Source organism: Protomyctophum bolini (assembly GCF_963924005.1).
Source record: "Protomyctophum bolini genome assembly, chromosome: 6".
Classification (NCBI taxonomy): Eukaryota; Metazoa; Chordata; class Actinopteri; order Myctophiformes; family Myctophidae; genus Protomyctophum; species Protomyctophum bolini.
Window position 1 is genome coordinate 12,909,074 of NC_137867.1, and position 22,984 is coordinate 12,932,057.

The following is a 22,984-nucleotide window of genomic DNA, read 5'->3' on the forward strand; positions in this document are numbered from 1 at the left end:
GTTGGGGCTGTGTGGGAGGGAGCCACTGTGAGGCCATTCCTGTTTTTGTTTTTGTTATCTGTTGGTGTAATCAGTGAAATAAAACGTGCCTCGTAAAAGAAAATAAATCAAAAGCCATCATTTTATGACTTTATTTCTGAGAGAATTGCATTTTCATGGAATTATTTTTGTCAGATGAGATTATGACAGCTGTCAGCTCATTTTCATCAAATACCATTTCCATATCCAGACCAGAGGGAATGACATTCAATACACATCTTTGTTTATTTTATTTATTTTATTTATTTTATTTATTTTATTTATTTTATTTATTTTATTTATTTTATTTATTTATGTAGGCCTATGTATTTATTTATTTTGTGGCTACTATAAACTGTCTCTATTAGGCCTACAATATACCATGCCAAGCTCTTCTGCATTCCGTCCAGCTGGAAGGGGGAAACCAACTGGACTTTCACATGGATTTACATTCCCCTAAACCTGTTAATGTTTATTTATTATAATAATTATTCAGAATTCAATAATGAACATTATTTACCTGAGTATGGGTTAGACTGGAGTCAACACGAGTAACATGAATTCTTAAATTGATTATTATTTCCATTAATCAAATAGGCCTATAACAGCCATCCATCCATCTTCAACCGCTTATCCGCAGTCGGGTCGCAGGGGGAAACAGCTCCAGTAGAGAGCTCCAAACTTCCCTCTCCAGATCACCATTAGTAACATCATCCTGGGGGATCCCGAGTCCGTCTCGCGTGACTGAACTTATCAAGATTGTTCGGTAGACCGAGAGCTTTGCCTTCTAGCTCAGCTCTCCTTTCGTCACAACAGTGCAGTACAGTACAGCAACTGCAATACCGCCCCATGCTGATCCGATTCTCCAGAACAAGATACTTAAACTCCTTCTTCTGGGACATTGTCTCAATCCGTATACTTGGACTGCACAATCCATTGGTTTCCTGCTGAGAACCATGGCCTCAGATTTGGAGATGCTGATCCTCATCCCAGCCGCCGTACACTCAACTGGTCATCTGCAAAGAGCAACCCTAGCCCACCGAACCGCATAACCTCTCCACCACAACTTTGCCTCGAGATCCTGTCCATGAAAATCACAAACGGCATATAGGTGACAAAACTGACAATGCACAGCCCTGGTGGAGGCCAACCGCCCAAACCCCCACCGGAAAACAAATCCGACTTACTGCACAGTACCCGGACACAGGTACAGAGATTGGATGGCCCTCAACAAGGTCCCCCTCACCCTATACTCCCGCAGCACCTCCCGGGAACCTATACCGGGAGACCCAGTCATATGCCTTCTCCAAATGTATCATCCCCTGTATCGCTTCTTTAACCTCATGCCATCTGGACAAAGATGCAGAACCTTGCCATGGAAAAAGGTCCGTTTTAGTAGGAGTTTTGTTCCCTCAGCCATTGCGGCATTAAACAAACTGCCCCGCCGATAGGATGGTTCTGTACACAGTGGGGACCTTCATGTTTTTGTATTGTATTGATGTTATGTGCTCTGTGTTGTTTGTGATGTGGGTGTTGAACAGACTGTGAAGACAAATATCCTTCGGGACAATAAAGATTATTATTATTAAATCCTATTATAACATGTTGTATGCAAGTATACATAGAGTTTACTATCCTCGAAATAATCATCAATTTACATCAAGTTACAAATTGATTGCTTGTAACCTTATTATTTGCTATATGTCAAATTATTCCATACAAGACCTTTAAATCCGGGACTAAAGTTATGATCTATAGTCTTGTATATAGCCTTGCGTAGCCAGGCGAGGCTATAGCGTAGTCTATGCAATGCTCTATATATAGCACTGTAGACATTTTCTCAAACCTTAGCCATTATCACATTTCACAAAATGTGATAATGGCTTGAACTGTGAACTATCCTTATCTTGGGCTTGGCTCTCCAACACTTGTTGAAGGTTGTATACCTATGATGTTAGGCCTTGTAGCTTTGCAAACATCACTGTCAGAACATTTCTAATGCCTTATAGAGGCCACAGGTCTTTAGATTCTATCCACAAAAAGCTGCATTAGAGTTTCAGTGCCAAGCAAAACAGCACCAGATTATCGTTACTATCATGACAGGCTTGACAGTTTATACATTCAGTCCAGGCAAACCAATAATGTATGCCTACTCTTGTCATAATTAATAAGGGAGTATAATATGCAGACTCTGAAGTAGACCATGCTCTCCAGAGATCACACTCCTGTTCAATATTTCATGTGTGAGTGAGTTGCCCTCTGCTCAACTCTGACGACTATGATAAATATAGAAAACATCGTAAAAAATACATTCCATGTTATTATGCAATCCATTTGCAACCTTCCATATGTAATCACATACATTAATTCACATATACTTGTAATGACATAGGTGACAATTCTCAATATCAAGCCCTATATTAAGATAGATACAGTTAAGTGAACCCGAACCTATTATTTCTCTTCAAAATGATCTAATTTGCATGTGAAAAGAGTGACCTCTGGTGGATAGCAAGTGTATATTAATGTTGGTTGGTGAGTTGGTAGCTGCATGGTGATGTTTACATCAGGGAGGGGCGGATTCCTCGCAGGGGGCCCTGGCTGGGCCAGTAATCTTAGAGGCCAGCACGTCACCCAGGATGGGCAGTTGAGTGGGTGGGCAGTTGGGCACACAAGCACAATACTCGACTTGTAAGGCATCTGTGGGTCAAAAAAGCACATCCATGTACAGTCTGAAAGGCCTGGGGAGCCTGATAAGGTATAGTCATTGGCCCCTGGGAACTGTCCCATTGGCCTGTGTTACTTTATACCTCTGGTAGGATTAAACCACTAACAAGTTATATATTTGAAATTCATATTTTGTTGACGGTGTTTCATTTTGAGGGGAGAATCATTTTAGAGAATATGGAAGTAGGGCTAATTAGGTAATAAGTATTTTTGATCCATTCTAGGACTCCATTCCATACAACTAATTAATTAGTTGAAGAAGCATTTGATTTGTCTCAATCACTGCTGTCAGAACCAAGTTCATATTCATCCAAATGTCTCACTACGGATGTGAAAAGCATATCAACCAAAATAACAAAAACCAATAGCCACTAGGGGGCAGTGTCTACAAGAGGAAATTGTAAATTTTAGTCCTTGCTGTTTTGGTTTTGCCTTGAAATGTATTGTAATGCTTGTGTATTCCTCCAAACTTAAATAAGAGAGAAGGACCCTGAGCATGGTTTTCATATAAATACAAAAAAACAGTTAATCTTGCTAATATGTAAATATGAATCATTATATTAGTGAACCCAGCAGAACATAATATGGCTCAACAATATAAGTTTGTCCCAATAATTCTAAGGGTTTGTGGTGATAATAATTGGGTAGAATGATTTATTGTATGTGTGGTTGTAGCTTACTATCAGTAGCCAATATATATGTACAAAAATAAAATTATCTCTGGAAAACCATCAGGCACTACTGATCCTAGTCTCTAGTTCACTAGAAGTGACCCCGTGGACGAACCGGGGTACCATGAGTGGGTTCAAGGGGGTCCCCAGCGAAATTAGTTAATAGCACCTTCTATTTTGATTTTATTTGGTATCTTGACCTTTTCTTTTCTCTCTTTTTAAAACAAAGCTGAGAAGGTATGGCAGAGGATCTCACACATCTCAGAATATCTAGGTGTGAGCCTGAGGAGGACCAAACAAGATACAGCATGGAGCGCATACTCACTAAACAGAGGTTTGTTTCATTCCCGCAGAGGAGATCGTGTGCACATCTTGTACCTGTATTTAGGCTAGACATCAGGGTTCATTCCCACCCATGGACCCTCACCAATTCGCTTACAGATGACATCAGCAACACTCCACAATGCCCTCACCCGATCCTGGATAAGCGGAACTCCTATAGTTCTGTGAGAAAGCTGTTTACGGCACCACACGTCAGCATTCATTCAACACCATGGCACCCTAAAGTCTAGCATATTGCCCATATACATGGGCAACTGCCTGCCCGGGGACCACATAATAATAATAATAATAATAATAAACCTTTATTTATATAGCACCTTTCAAAACGAGGTTACAAAGTGCTTTACAGAAAAATAACAACAAATGCAGTGCACACCATAAACAACAGTTGACAATATGTAGCCCCCCACCTTAATGTGGCCCGCAGGTTAATATTATTGATTTGCAAACATGACCCGCTTTAATTAGGCTACTTCAGTCTAAATTAGTAGTTTAATATAATATAACAAAATACATACATAAATGGAGGCACCTGGGACGTATCCTCGGTGATGTATCCCAAGGTCATCGGGGTTTCGGGTCTCGCAACATCATACCCCTCACTCAGGTGCCCCAGCCGGGGTGATCAAGTCCCGACTTACGTCCCAGTAGCTACCCTCGATAAGTCCCATTAGGGAAAAACCAGGGCCACACAATCCGTTCCTCCTGAACTACTCTGCTGGGACTGGGAGGTACCATTCTGGTGCATGGAAGGACTAGGCTCTGTGGGTTGACTCCTGTCCGGGCCCCTCCTACGTCTCACCAGGTCCACTCCTGCTCTCACCAGGTCAGGACCTGTGCGTTGCACCAGACTCCCAGCACCAGGCACTTTATTCAGGAATGGTGGATTCTCGAGCCACAACGGTTCCGCAGGCTCCACCTTGCCCTTGGTGGTGCCGCAGGCTCCGCTTGAGGCTTGAGTGGCCCTCCTAAAGGCCTCACCGTGGGTTTGTTGGGCTTCTTCCTCACGGAAGACACAGGCTGGGGCGCCAACCCATACTGCTCCTGGGTGCCGTCTAATTTCTGGCTGCCACCCGTCTCTCCGGTGGTCACCAGACTATTCCTATGAGTCACTATAAATAGAATAACTATAACAAAATACATACATAAATGGATGCACCTGGGACGTATCCTCAGTGATGTATCCCAATGAGTAGTATTAAAATGTTATTGTCATTCTTTTTATGGCCAATGTATTTGTATTTATTTCCTAAAGTTAACATAACAATAATTAAAGGCATTTGAAATAAAAAAAAATACAATTCAAAAATAGTAAAAATATAATTCAGGATTTCAATTCAAATAGCTGATCTACAAACTCAAAAGCAGTTTGATCTTGTAGATCGGCTATTTTTGCTAGGACAGTAATATGCAATGTGGCCCTCTGGAGTGAGTGTGGAAATATATACTGTATAGTGGCCCTCTCCATTGTCAAAGCACCCCTGCTCTAGCCCCATATGGAACCTCTCCCTCATGCTATGGGAGAGGTTCCATATGGGGCTAGGAACCCTCCAGACTCCAGAGCTCAGGAATGTTATGAGTGCACCTCCAGCTTGTGCAGCTGGATCCTGGACTCCCTGTTGGGTCGACAAAAGGTGCTGAGGATTGGCTCCAACACACCTCCTGTCCCACTGAACCATCCCCTCAGGGCTGTGTTCTAAGCCTCTCGGTCTCCTCTATTCTCCCTGTACTGTACACCGTCCATTACACCCATGATGACTGCATGGCCGCCACATACTGTATACCTGTATAGCTTGAGCCTGTTTGTTTTTTATCCCACGATTTTGTAACCCATTTTTCACCCCTGTGTCAATTATCTAATGTGATCCTGGGCTCTACACACCCTCCGCCAACCTAGTCCCCATATATGGGGGACATGGGGAGAGCAACGGACTTGAACTCATGCTTCCTTCATGCCTGAGTGTCCAAGTTGCTCCTTTACACCTGACCTGGTTGGACGTAGCACGTGGAAGGAACACGTTATTCCAACCAGTTCCTTTCCCCTTCATCAGGCGCCCCGGCTGGCCAGGGGGAGGCAGTTTAGAGACCAGGATTACTGCATGTTTTTTGTGAGGGTACCTACCCTAGGGGACACAGGGAGAACATGAAAACTCCACACAGAAAGGCCCTTTCGCCAACCCCGCCTCGGGTATGGGCACTGATGACGCGGAGGAGGAAACACGCCGCCAGCACCCACAGCGACCGAGCGGGAATCGAACCCAGGACCTTCTAGCTGTGAGGCGACAACACTACAAACTGTAGTTGCCTGGTTTATGATAGGCCTGATCACAGATGATGATTACTTGCTGGAACTCAGAACATGCAGTGAAAAATATTATGTTTTTAAGTGACGCACAACTGGGGAAAGTTCTGATTGCCAAGATGCTTTCCCATGAGATTGCCTTCTTGAAATAATATGCTGAGTTCTTGAAGCCACTCGTCATCGCTCTCGACCCATGGGAGAAAGGAAAGGCTTCTTTGGAATGCTCCCCACACTAACTGGTGGTTCAGGAGATATTGGAGGTTCCCCGTTCAATCCCTGCACCTCCTGGCTGCGTGTCAAAGGTCCTTGAGCAAAAAACTGAACCTCTAGCCTTGGATGGTTTCCTCTGCCATCGGTATGAAAATGTGTGTGTACCGGTATGTCTATCAATGGATTAATGTGAAATAAATTGTAAAGCACTATAAACTTGAATGAACAGGGAATGAACAGGGAACAAGGAAATCATCTTTTATTCCCCAGACAAATGAAACAAACTCCAGGACTCTCTGAAACTGTATAAATTGGATAAATACATTTAGAGTGGATGCATTAAGGACTGTACCTGCTTTAGCCCTTATGTATCTAAAAATCACACCCGTGTGAACTGAGGGGCGCTCTTATCATCGTACATCATCATGACATAAAGTAGACACTATTTGCTCAGACACTATGACGTAAGTTTGTGTAGGACAAGGTTTGTGCAGACACACCAAAAGCTGGATACAGGAAAAATAGATTGTTCATTATATTGCACTTTATTTAAATTTTTAAACTGTATGGTTTTAGTATATGTTGTGATGTTGTACTGAGAGTGTCCTTACGGGGAAATTTCACCTCTGGAAGAAACTGCAGTCAGTCAATGTTAATAGTAGTTATAGTATAGATAACAGTAGCACAATTTTAATTTAAATAATGAAGTCTGTGTGTTTGACCAGGGTTTGACTGGATTTCTGAATTCCTACAATGACCATAATACTTTGGTGCTCTTCCCCTCCTTGTGGAGAGGGGTAGGCTGCGTGAAGGTGTTGTAGTCCAAGAAGGGAGTGAGACCACATTTTCATGACAAATGATTAATGTTTAAAATATCAGAAAATTCATATTCATATAGAAAGTGTTTCTAAAATAAGACCTGGTTTCAAAAGCGGTGAAGTGGCCCTTTAAGAGAGCTTGCTCCCGATGATTTTCATATATATATATGAAATGCATGTCCATTCGAAGACAAGCAGATGTCACCATTCTGGTCACATGCTTTACACAACAATGAGTCAACAAAACTGTACACATGCAAGAATTGCATCAGCAAAAATGACAGTTTGTGGGCTGAAAATAGGGGAAATGTGTATGTGTGCATAAGTCTGGAGGACAAGGGTGAAGACTGAGGCAAGATGCTGTTCTCCGTCGTCGACCCTAAGCCAATGAAGCCATCCCAGCCTGTCAAAGTGGGCAGGGGTGAGGTCACTGAGGTGGGTTCGGGGGGTGAGGCCAAGTAGGAGCCTGACCAGTTTGTTTTGGGAGGTCTGGAGCCTTGTTTTAAGGGCCATTGAGGTGCTGTGGTACCAAGAGGTGCATGCATAGTCAAAGAAACCTTGTACGAGGGCTCCTGTTAAGGTCTTCAAGGTGTTTTTGTTGACCAGTGAGGAGATCCTGTAAAGGAATCTTGTTCTTTGATTGACTTTTTTGATTACGTTGGTGGCCATTTTATCACCGGAAAGATTGGCCTCCAGGATGGAACCTAGGTAGGTAATTTAATCTTTTCGTGTGATAATATTGTCACCCACTCTAACCAAGAAGCCATCTGCCTTGCTGAGATTACCAGCAGTGCTGAGTCATCTGCGAACAGGAACAAGTTGCAGTCACAAGCTGATGTCATGTCATGTCACATCGAAGAGAAAGGATGGATGCCTTGGATGGGGAAGGATTACATATATGGAAATCTACAGGTGAGTAGTAGAGTTGAGAGTAGATATCCAAAGTAACCCGTTACATTTCAAAGTATTCTGACTCAACTCTGAGTATGGATTGGTTGTTTATAACTACAAAATTCGCACTAGGAAAAATATTACCCCTGTTTATGCTCCTATAATTCCTGAATTAGATAGGCTATAATTAATTATGTCAGCAGCTTGTTGGTTATTGGTATCATTATAGTATGATGTGAACTTTGTGTGGGAAACAAATGCAGATGATGGGACATTGAATGTTCCCAGCCTCCCCCTAAACTGAATGTAAAACCTTGCTATCTTATCTGGAATGGATAAACTACAGAGAGACAGTATTCGGTGGGGAGATGAAGTGCTTGTTTCATGCAGGCTATGAATAGCTAAGAATGTTAGTCATGTTGTGCCCAGCAAAGTTGAAAAGGAATAGTGTAGCCTATTGTTTTCCATGCAATCTATATCTAGTAATCTAGTATAGTAGTAGCCTAGTAATAGTAGTAACATTATAGTAGACTATTTGAAATGATATTGTTAAACATAGCTGTGTTGTGTTTGTTCAGTAAGACCAGGCCTACACCGAAAATACATTTTAAGGATACAGAAATTAATAAAGAACTTAAAAGAAGTTAAATTGGAAGTGATGAAACAAAAAATAGCAGACACAATGAATTAAGCAAAACTAGTGAGAACTCGTTAACGCACTGGACATAGCCTACCTACTAATAAGAATATGCCTGCCTATTAACACCGTAGTGCAACGGAGTGTATGCTATAGCCTAATTTTAAATCGGCATAATAATAATAATTCCAAATTTCCAATCTTGCATGCCTGCATGGTGTGACCATTTCTGACAAATGACAGCATCGTGGCTCCTCCCTCGGCTCTCCAGAATGATAAATGATTACGTGTGTGGTTGTTGCTGCGCAGCGCGACACACAAGCGGTGGAGGCTGCGGAGTACAGATGGTCCTAGCAAACGTAAATAAACCCCGCTTCACGTTGGAAATCGCTGAAATCTCGGGACATAATGTGCACGACAGGAATCGCGTACGTTTTCTATAAAATAAAATAAAACGTCATCTGAAGCAGGGACGCGTTGACAGAGGTTTCTGGTGTGTTGTAATTTAAATTGTGCCTTGTTAAGTTTGTAGAAGGAGTTCCAATATAGTTTTGGTTTGGTGGGCTGACTGACTGGCTGGCCTGCCTGCAGCTAGCCGCTTCTCTTCGGCGCTACCGCTCCAACTTCCAAGCTGTGATTATTATGGCGCTGCGGGCTAGAGCACTGTACGACTTCACCTCCGAAAACCCGGGGGAGATATCTGTGAAAGAGAACGAGGTTGTGACTTTGTACAGTGAACAGGACATCGAAGGCTGGCTTGAGGGTTCAAACGGCAAAGGGGAGAGGGGGCTTTTCCCTGCGTCCTACGTGGAGATTCTGAGGAGCGACGCCGTCTCCACGTTCAACAACAACAGCAACACATCAGGAGATTCTTATCAGGACTCACGGTATGCCAATGTCCCGAGCGTAGGTGTTGACGCTTCGTTCAAAACACAGAACAAAGTTGAGAACTTCTCCAAAGCATCGGCACCTGTCTTCACTACTTTCCCTGCTCCGGCGCAGCAGCCACAGAACACTTATCACCAGACCAGCCAAGGAAGCGACGATGACTGGGATGATGACTGGGATGACAGCTCCACTGTTGCCGATGAGCCAGGTACTGTGGGGGGGAGCTATCAAGATTTTGAAGGCAATGGAGCATCCACATACAGGGTGTCAATAGCCTCAATGGCAAGAGGAGGTAATGCACAGCAAGCAAAGAGTTCCGCCACGGTCAGTAGAAACTTGAATAGGTTTTCAACCTTTGTGAAGTCAGGAGGTGAAGCATTTGTGCTGGGGGAAGCAGCTGGTTTTGTGAAGGACGGGGACAAGATATGTGTGGTGATGGGCCAATATGGCCCTGAGTGGCAGGAGAACCCGTATCCATTTGCCTGCACAATCGATGACCCTACTAAGCAGACCAAGTTCAAGGGCATGAAAAGCTACATCTCGTACAAGCTGACACCCACGCACACACAGACCCAGGTGAACAGGCGGTATAAGCACTTTGACTGGCTGTATGCACGGCTCGTGGAGAAATTCCCCGTTATCTCGGTCCCCCACATCCCAGAGAAGCAGGCCGCCGGGCGCTTTGAGGAAGACTTCATTTCTAAGAGGAGGAAGGGCCTCATACGGTGGATGGACCACATGACCAGCCACCCTGTCCTGGCCAGGTGTGACGTGTTCCAGCACTTCCTCATGTGCAGCAGCACGGACGAGAAGGCATGGAAGCTGGGCAAGAGGAAGGCCGAGAAGGATGAGATGGTGGGGGCTAACTTCTTCCTCACCATCAGCACCCCCGCTGCCCCACTCGACCTCCAGGAGGTGGAGAGCAAAATCGATGGCTTCAAGACCTTCACCAAGAGGATGGATGACAGCGCGTTGCAGCTCAACGCCACTGTCAACGAGTTTGCCCGCAAGCAGATCACCGGTTTCAAGAAAGAGTACCAGAAAGTGGGGCAGTCGTTCAAGGTCCTCAGCCAAGCCTTTGAGATGGACCAGCAGGCATACTCTGCTGGTCTCAACCAAGCCATCTCCTTCACTGGAGAGGCATACGAGGCCATCGGAGAGTGCTTCGCTGAGCAACCAAGACAGGATCTCGACCCAATCATGGATTTGTTAGCGCTTTACCAAGGCCACTTGGCAAACTACCCAGACATCATCCATGTCCAGAAAGGTAAAGTCTACCATGATGAAAACACGTACAAGACACACTGTACATCCACTCTCCATTAAATAAGGGTATTTTATTTTATGTAGCCTATTTATTTCATGAACCCATATGTTTGTTATTTGTTGTGTTTCATACATCAGTAGAACAAACAGGCTGCTGTTATACTATAACTATAACTATGACTCTTGATCTCTTGATTTGCTATATTTTGGATAGTTTTAACAACACAAGACGACGAGGTGCTTGTAGATCCAGATAAATTCTATTTTTAAAAAAAGGGAAAAAAAGAGGCATATCATCCAAAACTAAAAGACACCAACACTGAAAAATGCTTCAAAACCATAGCTTGAATCATGTTAAATGCGTACATTCGCATCTGGAATCATACATCTTATTTGCACTTTGTAAATACAAGGAAGTGTTGGCAAATTAACAAATAAGTGACTTTCCTCACACGAGTCACAGCGTGCAACCGTAGGCTAGTTGTCTGTGTTAGACTGGTGTAGTTGTCTGTCAGACAATACAGACATATCGACACTGGATGCCAGTCATCACCATCAGAGCCAGCAGAACTTTGCAATACAAATGAGGAATGTTTGCATTGGGAAACAGACCCACGTGTACTCCCCTAGTTACACTTCACTACTGAATCATGTGGGCGGCAACCAATACAGCTGACATGTTATGTTTGATTTTCCATAGCCGATGACCTTTTACCAATGCCAGGAAAATGGAGAATGCTCTATGTCTATCACAAAGTGACCTCCTGTAAAACATTTGTTCTTCATTAAGGTTTGTGGCTGACCTATTCTACCGTTTCTCCACAGCCAAGTCAATGTTAGGCCGTCTCTGCTGTCCTCCCCAAGAAGAACAATGATTGTTCTTGTTGTGTGGCAAAATATCACTCCACGAGTGGCTACAGAGCCAGGGATGCAGTGTAGCGGTTACTGTTTAGAGCATACCGTTTACAGTACATAAGAATGTAACACATTGGTGTGCTTTTTGAAAGACAAAGTTATGGCCTTTTAGAGTGAAGCTTGCATGCCAAGCTGAACCAAAGTAGACACTGTAAACACCAATTAGTCTTAAAGTTTTACTTGGTGAATGCAGACTGGGCACTCTCATTCCTTTCTTTCTTTTAAACCCTCGCTGCCTGATATACACTAACTAATTTGTCAATAACTACATGAAAATGAGTCCTATCTGAGTGTGACACATTGGCATCGGGTGCAGGCTAATTGTACGCTGACTAGATTACGTCTGATTAAATCTAATCTGCTCGTTTCAGTTCTCGACCATCCTATTGGACTCAGAGTTTCTGATCAGGATGAGAAGCATTTATATTATTTTACTAGGTAAACATAATTTGAATGTAGCCTCCAAAACATTGCATACTGTATTTGAAATTGTAATATGATAGTGATACATCAGTAGACTGATTATTCGATTGCAAATTTTTGTTCATCTAATAAATTATTCATGCAACTCGTTGCACCCCTAGTCATTTCCCACACTGCCTGTCATTTAAAAGTTGTGGAAATGCTTGAATTAGGTCTGGTTCCCCTCAAACAGTAGGCATATTCAGTGCCCAAATCAAGCAATTGTTTGAAAACAGGATAGGCGTTGTTGTGGGGTTGTAACACAAGTGGCTTTAGTCACGAAAGGCTGTTTGCACGTCAAACAAGTTGGCAAATACACAACATCACGTGATAAGCCTAGACTAATTGCAATGATAAAGTCTGGTTTGATTGTACAAAGACAAAACAAATCCTTGCTGTGAGCAGAAAGGCAGCATACTGCCTTCACTGTCTAACACTTTGGTTATTTTTCAACTGTGGTGCCAAGCTGTTGCCATCTGATTTAAGCTTGAACACTCGACGGAGGCCTTTTTCACGCTGTAACTAGTACAGGAAGAGCCACAGCAGGATTCTCTCTCTGTCTGTCTGTAATGCATTTAGGTTCTAATGTTTCCTTTCTCACAGTTGACATGCACCTTGCTGATTTTCTTATACCAATGGTGGGGGGAAATATGACCACATTAGTTTTGTTTAGTCTGCGGTTTGTATATCTGTACCAGGAAAACTAAATTGAAGCTCATGAACTTTTTTGTTTTGTTTTACGTGAAAACTATATATTCAGATATTAATCATTGCTATAGAGTGTTTTTTGAGATTTTGTTTTAGGATTTTGTGCCTTTTATTGAGTTACGGAGGGGGGGGGAGACACGCAGCAAAGGTCGTCATAAACGGGACTCGAACACGCGACGCGTTGTCAGGCCAGAGCCTATATGTAGCATGCGCCTGAACCACTAGGCCAATGGACGCCCCGGCTATATGTTTATTGAGTAACAGGTGCCTCTTCTGCTTTTTAGTATTCTGTATCCTGTATGAGTTCTCTCCTGATTGCATGAAATTGGTATCTCGATTCCCGAACTGAAAATGTAATGGCTGTTTGTTGAGAAACAAACTAGCAATGATTTGTATCAGAACACTTATTTTAACACAAAAATATCACTTACAGCATAGGGAATCGATTACTTTTTGTTTATTGTTCTTGTAAGGACTCTCGGGTAAAGATCGCTTTCATATGGCCAAAGGTGGTGTTTTGTTTTCCATGTCCAAATTCTGCATCAGAAAAAGATTATAGTAACAGTAGCTCTTAATTTACTATTCACAAATATATTTACTGTTCACAACTCGTCACAACACAAGTTTGTAGATTTTCTGCAAAAGATATTTAGTCTAGAAGTAGACTACAGCAGAGCGAAAATAAGGGGGGCCTATAGAGCCCTTGGGAAATAGGTCAACTAAGTACAGTATAGGGTTTAAGTGGTTAAAAGCCTTCTTTTTGATTTATGCTTATATACAGTATGTGAGTCAAACAGCCTACAGGCTACCAGGCAGTGTTACAATTCAATAACCCTACAGACACAGTTTGTTGATGTTGGGCCGTCTGAAGTCCAATTATGTTTTCCACTCTGCCTTAGAGATCTTAAAGAAACCTCCCGTGCTCCAAACCCACTAATAGTCAATTGAATTGCTTTTAATTAGCAGGAAAGTACATGAAAGAATAGGAGCTTCTAATGAAACTATAAAAGCTGACAGCCTACAGTTCACCGACTCGTCATTGTGGTGAGACAAACAATAGTGGCTGGGAGTTGAAAATCTGCTCTGCTGACTGGTATACCTGCGTTTGCACATGGACTGTTGTGCCAGACATTCAGTCTGCTTTTCTATCTTCCGCTCTTTCTCTCACCTCATCCCACCCCTGTCCTCACATTCTCTCTCTCTATTTCATTTATATAATTATTTCACCTAAAGCAACAAACCCTTTTAGATCATTTTTAATGGATGTGTAAATGTTGTTCTTTGACATTGCAAACAAAATTAGCTACCCTTATAATATTGACCACAAACCTCTAACCCTGCTTAACAAATGTCCCTTTCAGTGCTCAGGATTCAATCTGAAGCTAATACCATTGTTTGAGGTTTATTGGTGTCTGCTGCACTGAGGCAGCTCAGTAGAGGAACCACTGGCTAGCTAGGTAACATCCTAGTTCTCATTAGACCAAAGTAGAGACTTCCGTAACATAAGTGGCACATGACAATTTAACTTCCCCAAGGAATCACCGTAAAAACAAATACTCCCTCTAGCATTGGAGTGTTCATCCTAACTCTCCAATCATGTGAAATGAACTAGCATAACTGTAGGAATTAAAGAGCTACAATATAAGTGCTTTTCCTTGTGTGATGTAGGCTGCTGTTCCCTTGCTGAAGCCTTTAAGACCAAACATATCGGTGCAATCGTTATCAGTCGTATCAGAATCTGACTATTTTTAGGATCCTATATCTGTCCAGTACGTAGCACACAGGTCACAGACAGACCGGTTTCTATTTGTCCTCACTGAAGTGACCAGTGAAATGTGAGCCTCCCAGCAGGGAGACATTGGACGTCACTCTATTGATTTCCACCTCTACTGGGACACCCATTAGTGTGCAGGCTGGTCAGGCCGCTCGTAACTCATGATATTATTGCCGACATATCTGGCATTTAAACCCCCCCAACATCTTGCACTTTGGTGCCTTTTAAATATCTTAATTTAGCTTTGCAGCGTAAATTACATTATAGGTCACATTGTTTAGTCATGTTTTCAATCCCTAGAGAAAGGGTACAGTTTTCAGATCTTGAGGTTAGTGATATGCTGTGGTCATAGTAACTCAATGTTTCTGGGAGGGTGAAAACTCAAACCTAAATTCCCTTACTTGACGTTAACTTGTGGGAACAGGACATTTCAAAGTGTGACCACATAAGCTAACATATGCTTTGATAGCGCATTTAAAATACTGTTCACGGCACATTTATTTTTGTAAACGCAGCCTTTACCAATCAAATGGTCTCCCCCACCCTCACCCATTTCTCCTGCTGCAAGTTCTCATTCAAACGCCGGCTGCTGATGAAGCCGTCAATGCTGCCAATGTAATGCTTCCTATGGGGACACTTCTGCTGACCTCAGACGACAGCGTGTTATTAGGGCTGTGGTCGTGGTTCATACGTCACTAAATGGCGAGGTTTATTTTGTCCCATTACTGCTGACTCTTTGGGACAATGAGTGGCATGTGAAGGGAAAACTCACTTGATTCAAACTAAAGCCCTATTCGCACGGGACTAGTATTACCAAAGGACCCCAGGTAATATGGAATAATCACGGAGGACGTCTGTAAAAGACAGTGTTAGGTTTTCTTGCAAAGTCAGCGTTCAGTGAACACACAAAAGTGTATTAATCGTAATCGAGGAAAAGATGTTGTCATATTGCCCAGCCCTGGGTCACAGGCTAGCAGAGGCTCAGCGTTGTGTAACCACTAACCAGTGATTACGTAAGAGCTGTGCTGGCAGCGACGTCCTGTCCACAGCAGGAGAACTGCCTGCCACCGGCGTGCATTCATCCAGGAACGCTTTCCTCTGGGGGCATGTCACCAGGGGGTGACCTATTTATTTAACCCATTACCACCTGAGACCGATTCGGCAAGTGCCTTCTAAAACACACACACACACGTGCGCGTAATTGCGCATGCCCACTCACGCATTGTGAAGAGCTGCGGCTAAGGTGGCATTTATTTGTCGAAGCCTGCGTGCTGCTGCTGGGTATTATGCCCGGAAAAAAGCAGATCTACAATCTCACACTTTTTCACATCGTGTCGCATTGTGAGCTCGTAGATCAGAAATTGACGGAGTGCGACACCAGTACGTTTGTGTTTACACACCTTTGTCTTCAATGTTTGTGTTTACACGAACCCTCAAAGCTGGACATAGGAGGCCCTCAAAAATAGCACATCTATAAGCTCTGCAATATATTGTGAATTTGTAGATGGGCTCTTTTTGGCGATTGAGATTTGGTGTAGAGGGAAAAAAGGAGTAGGTAAAGTATAGAGGCCTGGGGGAACGCCGGCCAACAGGTTTGAGTACCGTAGTTATGGTAGTGAAAGGCCTTGGGAATCAAACCAAAAAAGTCTTTGGACAGCTGTTTGTTCCCAATGTTTCTGCCTATTATCCTATCTGTGTGTCCTTTTCTGCCTCTGTTGTGCATTAGAGCCGGAATTTCACAGATCTAGGTTTAACTGCAGCAGAGGAAGATACTGCCAGACTATGCAGATTTTCGGAAGACGGGGTGGGGGTGAGGGGTGAAGTGTGTCTTTTAGAGAACGTCGGCATGTTTCTCTTGCTTTGTGTACTAGTGTGTACTGTGTAGTAGTCCATATATAGCCTGACAACGTTTTGTGCAGCCCAAAGACGAAAATCAGAAGGCATTTGGTTGAATTTAGCTGGGATGCTTTGAGGAATTCCAAAAGCTCAGTTTCCAGGATTAAAGAAAAATGTGCCACATTTAATAGAAAGAAAACAGGCTCAGATTCCAGGATAAAAGTTTTGTTCTTTGAAAATGTGCCGGCAAGAAGGGAAGGAGGCAGAGAGAGAGAGAGTACAATTCCAGGTCAGCACTTCTAAGAAGTGTTGAGGCGACACTTGACAGGAAGCAAGCTCTCTGAATCATACTTTTGACAAGGTGTTAGTCGCAGTGACTGTTGACTGACACAGAGTCCCATGGTGCGGAAGTGCAGGACGTTCTGAAGGACCTGCCCGCCTGAAGAATAGCTACAAGCACATCTTTTTAGCCTTATGTCTTACATATGTTTACATTTCTGACTAATAAAGTATAATTAAAAAAACGCCCTCCTCCCCAGAGCTTACTCTCGGTTAGGTTATAGTTCCAAAAACCTCACCTGTGTTTGTTTTCATCTGTTTTGAATGGAGGCAAATAGGTAGCCCTTGTGTCAACACTCCATGTTTGTGTAAATGTTGCCAGATGTTGATATATGTTAATACATGACCTCGTTTACAGCCAGGGAAGTAGCATACAGCCCACAGGACATATTTGGGCCGTGTCAGTGAATAGCAATAGTGATGCTTGTTGTACATTTTATCAGTACTTTGGCAATCATCTTCATGTTTGTCCATTGTGATTGTGATACAAAGAACATCGCAAAAACAATAATAATTGCAGCACTGTTTCTTGGAGATTCAAAATAACAAAAGTAATTTTTTATGAAAGGGAAAGTTGTTCAATACGCTGACAGCCTGCTAAAGAGCAGTTCCGGCCCAAATCAAATCATATATAAGAGAAAACATTTCATTATATTCAAACCACCATTATAATTTTGCCTATTTGCATACAAATTTGCATTCAACTCTTTTAAATCATTTTCACCAATTTCCTCTATTCTTCAGTAAGAAAATATCTGCAATATTCTAAGATTGACCCTACCTACAGTTATAATATTTAAGAAATCGAACATTGTAAGGTAGATTCTCCGCAGTCCAATGTTCTTATTCAACACAATGCAAAAGGATCCCATGCCATGTTGTATAACAGGTTTCTTTCAGTACAGTAGTGCAGTAAGAATTGCAGTGGCGTGTGATGGATACGTGTGCGTGTGAATGTGTTTCACCTCCTACACCACAATAAACCGACAAAGTTCATCCTGTTGCAATGTGAAAAGCCATTGGGTTAAACATCTTCACTAGCACTCGCCAAAGGTTATTGGGCGCGTGCTATAGCTCATGGGTGCAATAGTCAGTCTTTTAAGCGGAGCCCCCACAGTGTTTGCTAATAATGATTTGAATGAGGTGAAAAAGATTGGAATACATTTAGAAAAGAAAGAACTTAGAGAGAATAATATGACCCACATGGATGAGTCAATCACACTGAACATTATGGTACACCTCCTACTGGCTTCCTCTTGGTGTGTGCTACAATTGTTCTGAATCAGATGTGGTCAAGTGTGTCAGACAGCAGTAATGCACGTAGCAGACAGGCAGGACATTCAGTACAAAGACGAGGTTAAAATGGATCATAAAGTGTAATGCAGCGTTCACACCAAGGAAGAAGCAGCTTTTTGTTTTACTTGCTTCCACGACGTGCTAGCTATGTAATTGTATTTCTTTCCGTAAAAATGGTATGCTCTTGCCAAAACAACATTAACATGACATACACGGCCCGTTATTTTAAAAAAATATATAATTTAATTCGATATCGGTGCTTCAGCTGCGCTCGGAGGGTTTCGGTCGTGGGGGAGAGTGCCCCCCGAGATGATAGACGAGGGAGGATCGAGACCGGACCGTCGTCTCGTTCGGTTATTTACAAGCATGTTTACCAAGATTATATTGTTTATACATATAAATAGGTATTTCTCCTCTACAGCCGCTATTTTACATTTTACACTTAAAAATGCGCGCCTGCTCAGACTGCCTATTTTCGGTCTCGTCTCAAGGCCAGTCCAGGCCACTTGACATGACATGTCACCTTGTACACGCCCACTTTCTGAAAGAAAAGCAGCTTCAAAATAATTTTGGCTTGCTTTATTTTTCTAGCTTCTGGCGGTGTGAACACGGCTTAAAAATGCTAAGCAACTGCTTGGTGTAAATAAACTCTTGGTTTCTGCAATAATGTGGTCCAGGTTGAGGACCGGGGGCAGAGTAGGAGAAGGCCTTGTCTTTTACAAACTTCAGTACTACGGACTGAGACTGATGGTGATGAAGCCCTGCGACCCTAGGCTATCATTTAACCACATTGTTGTTTACATAATATGCAGCAGTCCCAGGCGTGATTTAGAAATTTAAAAATACCAGTGTATGTTTCAGTGCATGGCTTATGCCTGAGACTACAAGGATAGGATAGTGCAGGTGTGTGAGAGGTTTTACAACCAGTTGTGAATCTGAGGGCTCTGCTATAGACGGTGTCCAACAAATGCAGACGCATGCTTATACAGCACATTCTCCAAATACGAGAGAGGCAAGAAGGTGACAGCCACAAGGCGTTTCCTAGAATTTAAAGAAAGAACAGCTGGTAAAACAGCTTCTTCATGGTAAGACTATGGCCTCAAGCTGTGTTTTTGCTGGAACATTGCCAGGTAAAAAATAATTATCTTGTACATTGCCAGCAAAGGCAGGGAAAAGTCATTCATGGCTCCTTAAGTGACGGAAGATTTGTGTTACCGGTACAGTCCGCACAATAATCTATAAGCATGCAGGAATATGCATTTGGATGATAAAATATGTAATAGAACAAACGGAAACAAATATCCATCTGCAGGCTGACAGACCAGCTAATTTAAATTCAATATGCCCCAGTTTGTGGCCTAAAACGGAGCCTTGTGGCATGCCTTTGGTGACATTCGAAACCAGTGACACCTGTGACAACAGTGACACCTCGAAACCAGTATCAAACCAGTGTCAAACTGACAACCAACCTGAGGTCTTTTAAACAGCAGACAAAGGCATGTCTATTGGAAAAGGTTCCCCTATACCTAGAGGGTTATTTGTATACGATAGTTTTATTCATTATTGGAAAGGTAGTTTGTGAACCAAACCACAACTTTAACTGATAGTATGTCTATGCAACAGGTATTGGACACAACTTGCACAATTAACCAATCAAGGTGGACACAGACAGGTAGTCATGCGCTTGTAAAAAAATAAATAAATGTAATATTGTTTTTTCCCTAGATGGACCTGATCACAAAGTTATAATTTCCAAAAACAAACTGGCGGGCTGAAAATAGAAATGAAAGAAACCTACGAGTAGTTTCCCTTTGTTAATTCCAATGAATTTGGTAGACACAGCAAAATCCCCTTAAATAGTGACGTCTTTGTTTTTTTTATCGTTTATGTAATCTAATCTATCTCTAGATATGTTTAGATCCCGCCCCCACTCTCTCTCTCTCTCTCACACACACACACACACACACACACACACTCTCTCTCTCTTTAACTGTGCTCACAGATGCGGTTCTCACGACTCATGCCAAGCACCTTGGCAGTATTTTAGTCAAGTTCAGAGTTTAAACCATGCTAACTTGCTGTTAATTGTAGCCATGCCCTGAGTTGTATCAGCAAAGATGAGCACCGGTGTTCAAAGTGGAGCCCACTGGGGGACGATTGGAAAGAAGACTAAAATGAAAATAAATAGATCAATAAATGATAAATGAAATGTAATCAAGGTGGCATACTTTTCTTCCCCCTATAGGGGGCCACATCCAGAGGCTATGGCTATTTCGTGGAGACGTTTTGAACACCTGACGTGAATAACCCCCGCAACGTGTGTTTGTCCCCCAACAGGAGCTCTGACCAAGGTGAAGGAGAGCCAGAAGCACGTGGAGGAGGGCAAGATGGACGCACCTCAGGCTGACGGCATCAACGAGCGCTGCAACATCATCTCGTTCGCCACACTGGCCGAGATCCAGCACTTCCACCAGGTCCGCGTGCGCGACTTCAAGAGCCAGATGCAGCAGTACCTACAGCAGCAGATCTGCTTCTTCCAAAACATCACAGGGAGGCTGGAGGAGGCCCTGCAGAAATACGACGATGCTTAATGGATGCCCACAACGACAGCAATCTGTTTGGATTGGACTTTAGTGACCAATGGCTGTGCGCCTCCCTCAGTCAGCCAGCGGAGCTTTGGCAGACTATAATAGCCAACGTTGCACATCGCTGATGGCTGCCACCACCTGACCTGCTGTGAGAGAGACACAGGGAGATAACACTCCAATAACATTGACAATTTTAACCAAAACCCAGGGTTGTGTTTGTTGGAGAATGGTAACACGAAGAGGCTTTGTTCTTGCTCTCAACATAAGCCAATTTATGAATACTTAACGCTGAGGCGATGGAAAGGATTGTACGGCTTCAACTTTTCACTGGTCAATGGCGGGGAATGGATGGGGACAAAACACTGTTCCTCACATGGTCTAATGAGTAGCTGAATCAGTGTCACAACCAGCGAGAGAATTATCCATCCAATGCTGCTTCTACTGCCAATGTAAGATATTCACAGAAGTTATATTGTGTTCTTTAGCCTTATTGTGCCGTTATCACTTTGATGTTTTTCCTCTTTTTTTTTCTGTAACAGACTTTTTTTTCTAAGTCACTTCCAGCGCCACTGGACCCACTGCCTTCTGGAAACACTTGACGCTTCCCTAGTCTCCAGACACGAAGAAGAATATGTTTACAGTCTCCTAGCCGAGCAGCCATTGTCATGTTGTGCCTTCTGATAATGTCTCTCTGGTCATTTTGTGTTTACATGTATATTATATATATATAGATTATATACATATATACACACATTCTCTTATTTACTCTGATAGAGGTGCTCAGATCAGTTTTATTTTATTGATCCCAATCACAGATTGATTTTCTCAAGTTCAACAGAGGTCACGATCATGAGAGGCTTAAGCCTTATTTATACATGATTGCGTGCCGGTGCCACTGAAGATATGTGATCTAGGAGCTCACAAAGCGTCACAGCACGATGCGTTGTGAGATATTGACTATTTTCAATGTGCAACACTGCCGCGCAACCAAGTATAAATCGAGCCTCACCTGCTTTGACAATAGGACACATTACTGCCACTTCCAGACAGAAACTTCAGTTATCAGGTTTAGTTTTTGTGACTGCTTTCATGCAGTCGTATCTATTTTAATAGCTCAGTGACAGACCGTTAAGTCAAACTGCACTGCTGATTTTAACCTTTGTGCTGGTGGCTTCGGATTAGAGTAATAAAAACCCTCCTTCACAGAACGCGGTTGGTTGTGTTTCATTGTCCTATATTTGAATATTTCATTAATGATCAAATCTTTGTAAAAGGCCCAGTCTGATTGTAGATCCTAGATAAAACGGTGGCGCCATCATTGCTCTTCTACTGGTGCCGTAAGCGTTTAATTAGATTGAAGACAAAGGTCTGGTTTCAAATTGTATTATGGTGGATCTGAAAATCATACAGTATTTTCCATCAGTAAAGCCTATTTACTGTAAACCTCGTCACACGATATGTCACTTGATGAGAATAACGGATTTTCAATTTAACCTATCCCGTTGTTAGTTCCAATTCCATTATTGTCAGGGATGATACCATTGTTTGACGATGTATAAATTAGGCATCCTTTAAAGATAAGTTGTATGATTCCATTTATAAGTTCCAAAGCTGAAGGTCTGCAGGTACTGTAGGCTACATAGATTATTTGTTTTTAGACGGGTCATTTTTGTCAAGTAAACTGGTAGGAATATTTAAACATTGGACAGGAACTTAGTGTTTAGGCTAGCATTCTAATTCAATAGGCATTGTCTCCAGATTTGTTTGAAAACCCCTTCAAAAGCTTCTCAGAGACTGATATGATGTGGTGTACCGGTACATATAAGCAAACAAACTCTAGTACTAGTACTCTAAATAAGTAGCTAGGCTGAGGAGAGGCGAAGACTGGTTCCACTGCTGCACATCACCAGTGAACTACTGTGCTGCGTCAGTGGTTCACTCCTAACTCCTAGACGCCAGTCCCACAAAGCTGCTGACGGCCCAGTCTGGAGAGCCAGCTGGGACATCTGGCCACCGTTAAAGTTGGACGACAACATCATACATGCACTGAACAGGACATGGTCACTGATGGTTAGGATTGGAAAGTAGTTGTTTTGGGGTTGTTGTTCTTAGTTGCTAACCTCTACTAGCGGACACATGTAAGGTAACCAATGCATTTTCATTAAATTGTTTCCATCACTTGACATTGTTTATAGTGTCAGTGGAAGACAAGTGTCTAATACGGTAATAATAGATAATAAACTATTCATAGGGCACCTTTCATGACATAAAAATGCTTTACAAAACAAATGAAGAA

General features: G+C 42.6%; 1 protein-coding gene across 1 annotated transcript; it reads left to right on the forward strand.

Annotated features, from left to right (window-relative positions):
• The first annotated feature begins 8,949 nt into the window (after window positions 1-8,949).
• snx18a (sorting nexin 18a) lies at window positions 8,950-21,896 on the forward strand. Its single transcript, XM_080765016.1, has 2 exons — window positions 8,950-10,771; window positions 20,438-21,896. The coding sequence occupies exons 1-2, from the start codon at window positions 9,259-9,261 to the stop codon at window positions 20,689-20,691; spliced, it is 1,767 nt and encodes a 588-aa protein (XP_080621142.1). The 5' UTR covers window positions 8,950-9,258; the 3' UTR covers window positions 20,692-21,896.
• The last annotated feature ends 1,088 nt before the right edge of the window (window positions 21,897-22,984 follow it).

Coding starts and splice junctions, on each gene's coding strand:
- snx18a (XM_080765016.1), top strand. CDS start 9,259: ATGGCGCTGCGGGCTAGAGCACTGTACGACTTCACCTCCGAAAACCCG. Junction 10,772..20,437: donor CATCATCCATGTCCAGAAAG/GTAAAGTCTACC, acceptor GTCCCCCAACAG/GAGCTCTGACCAAGGTGAAG.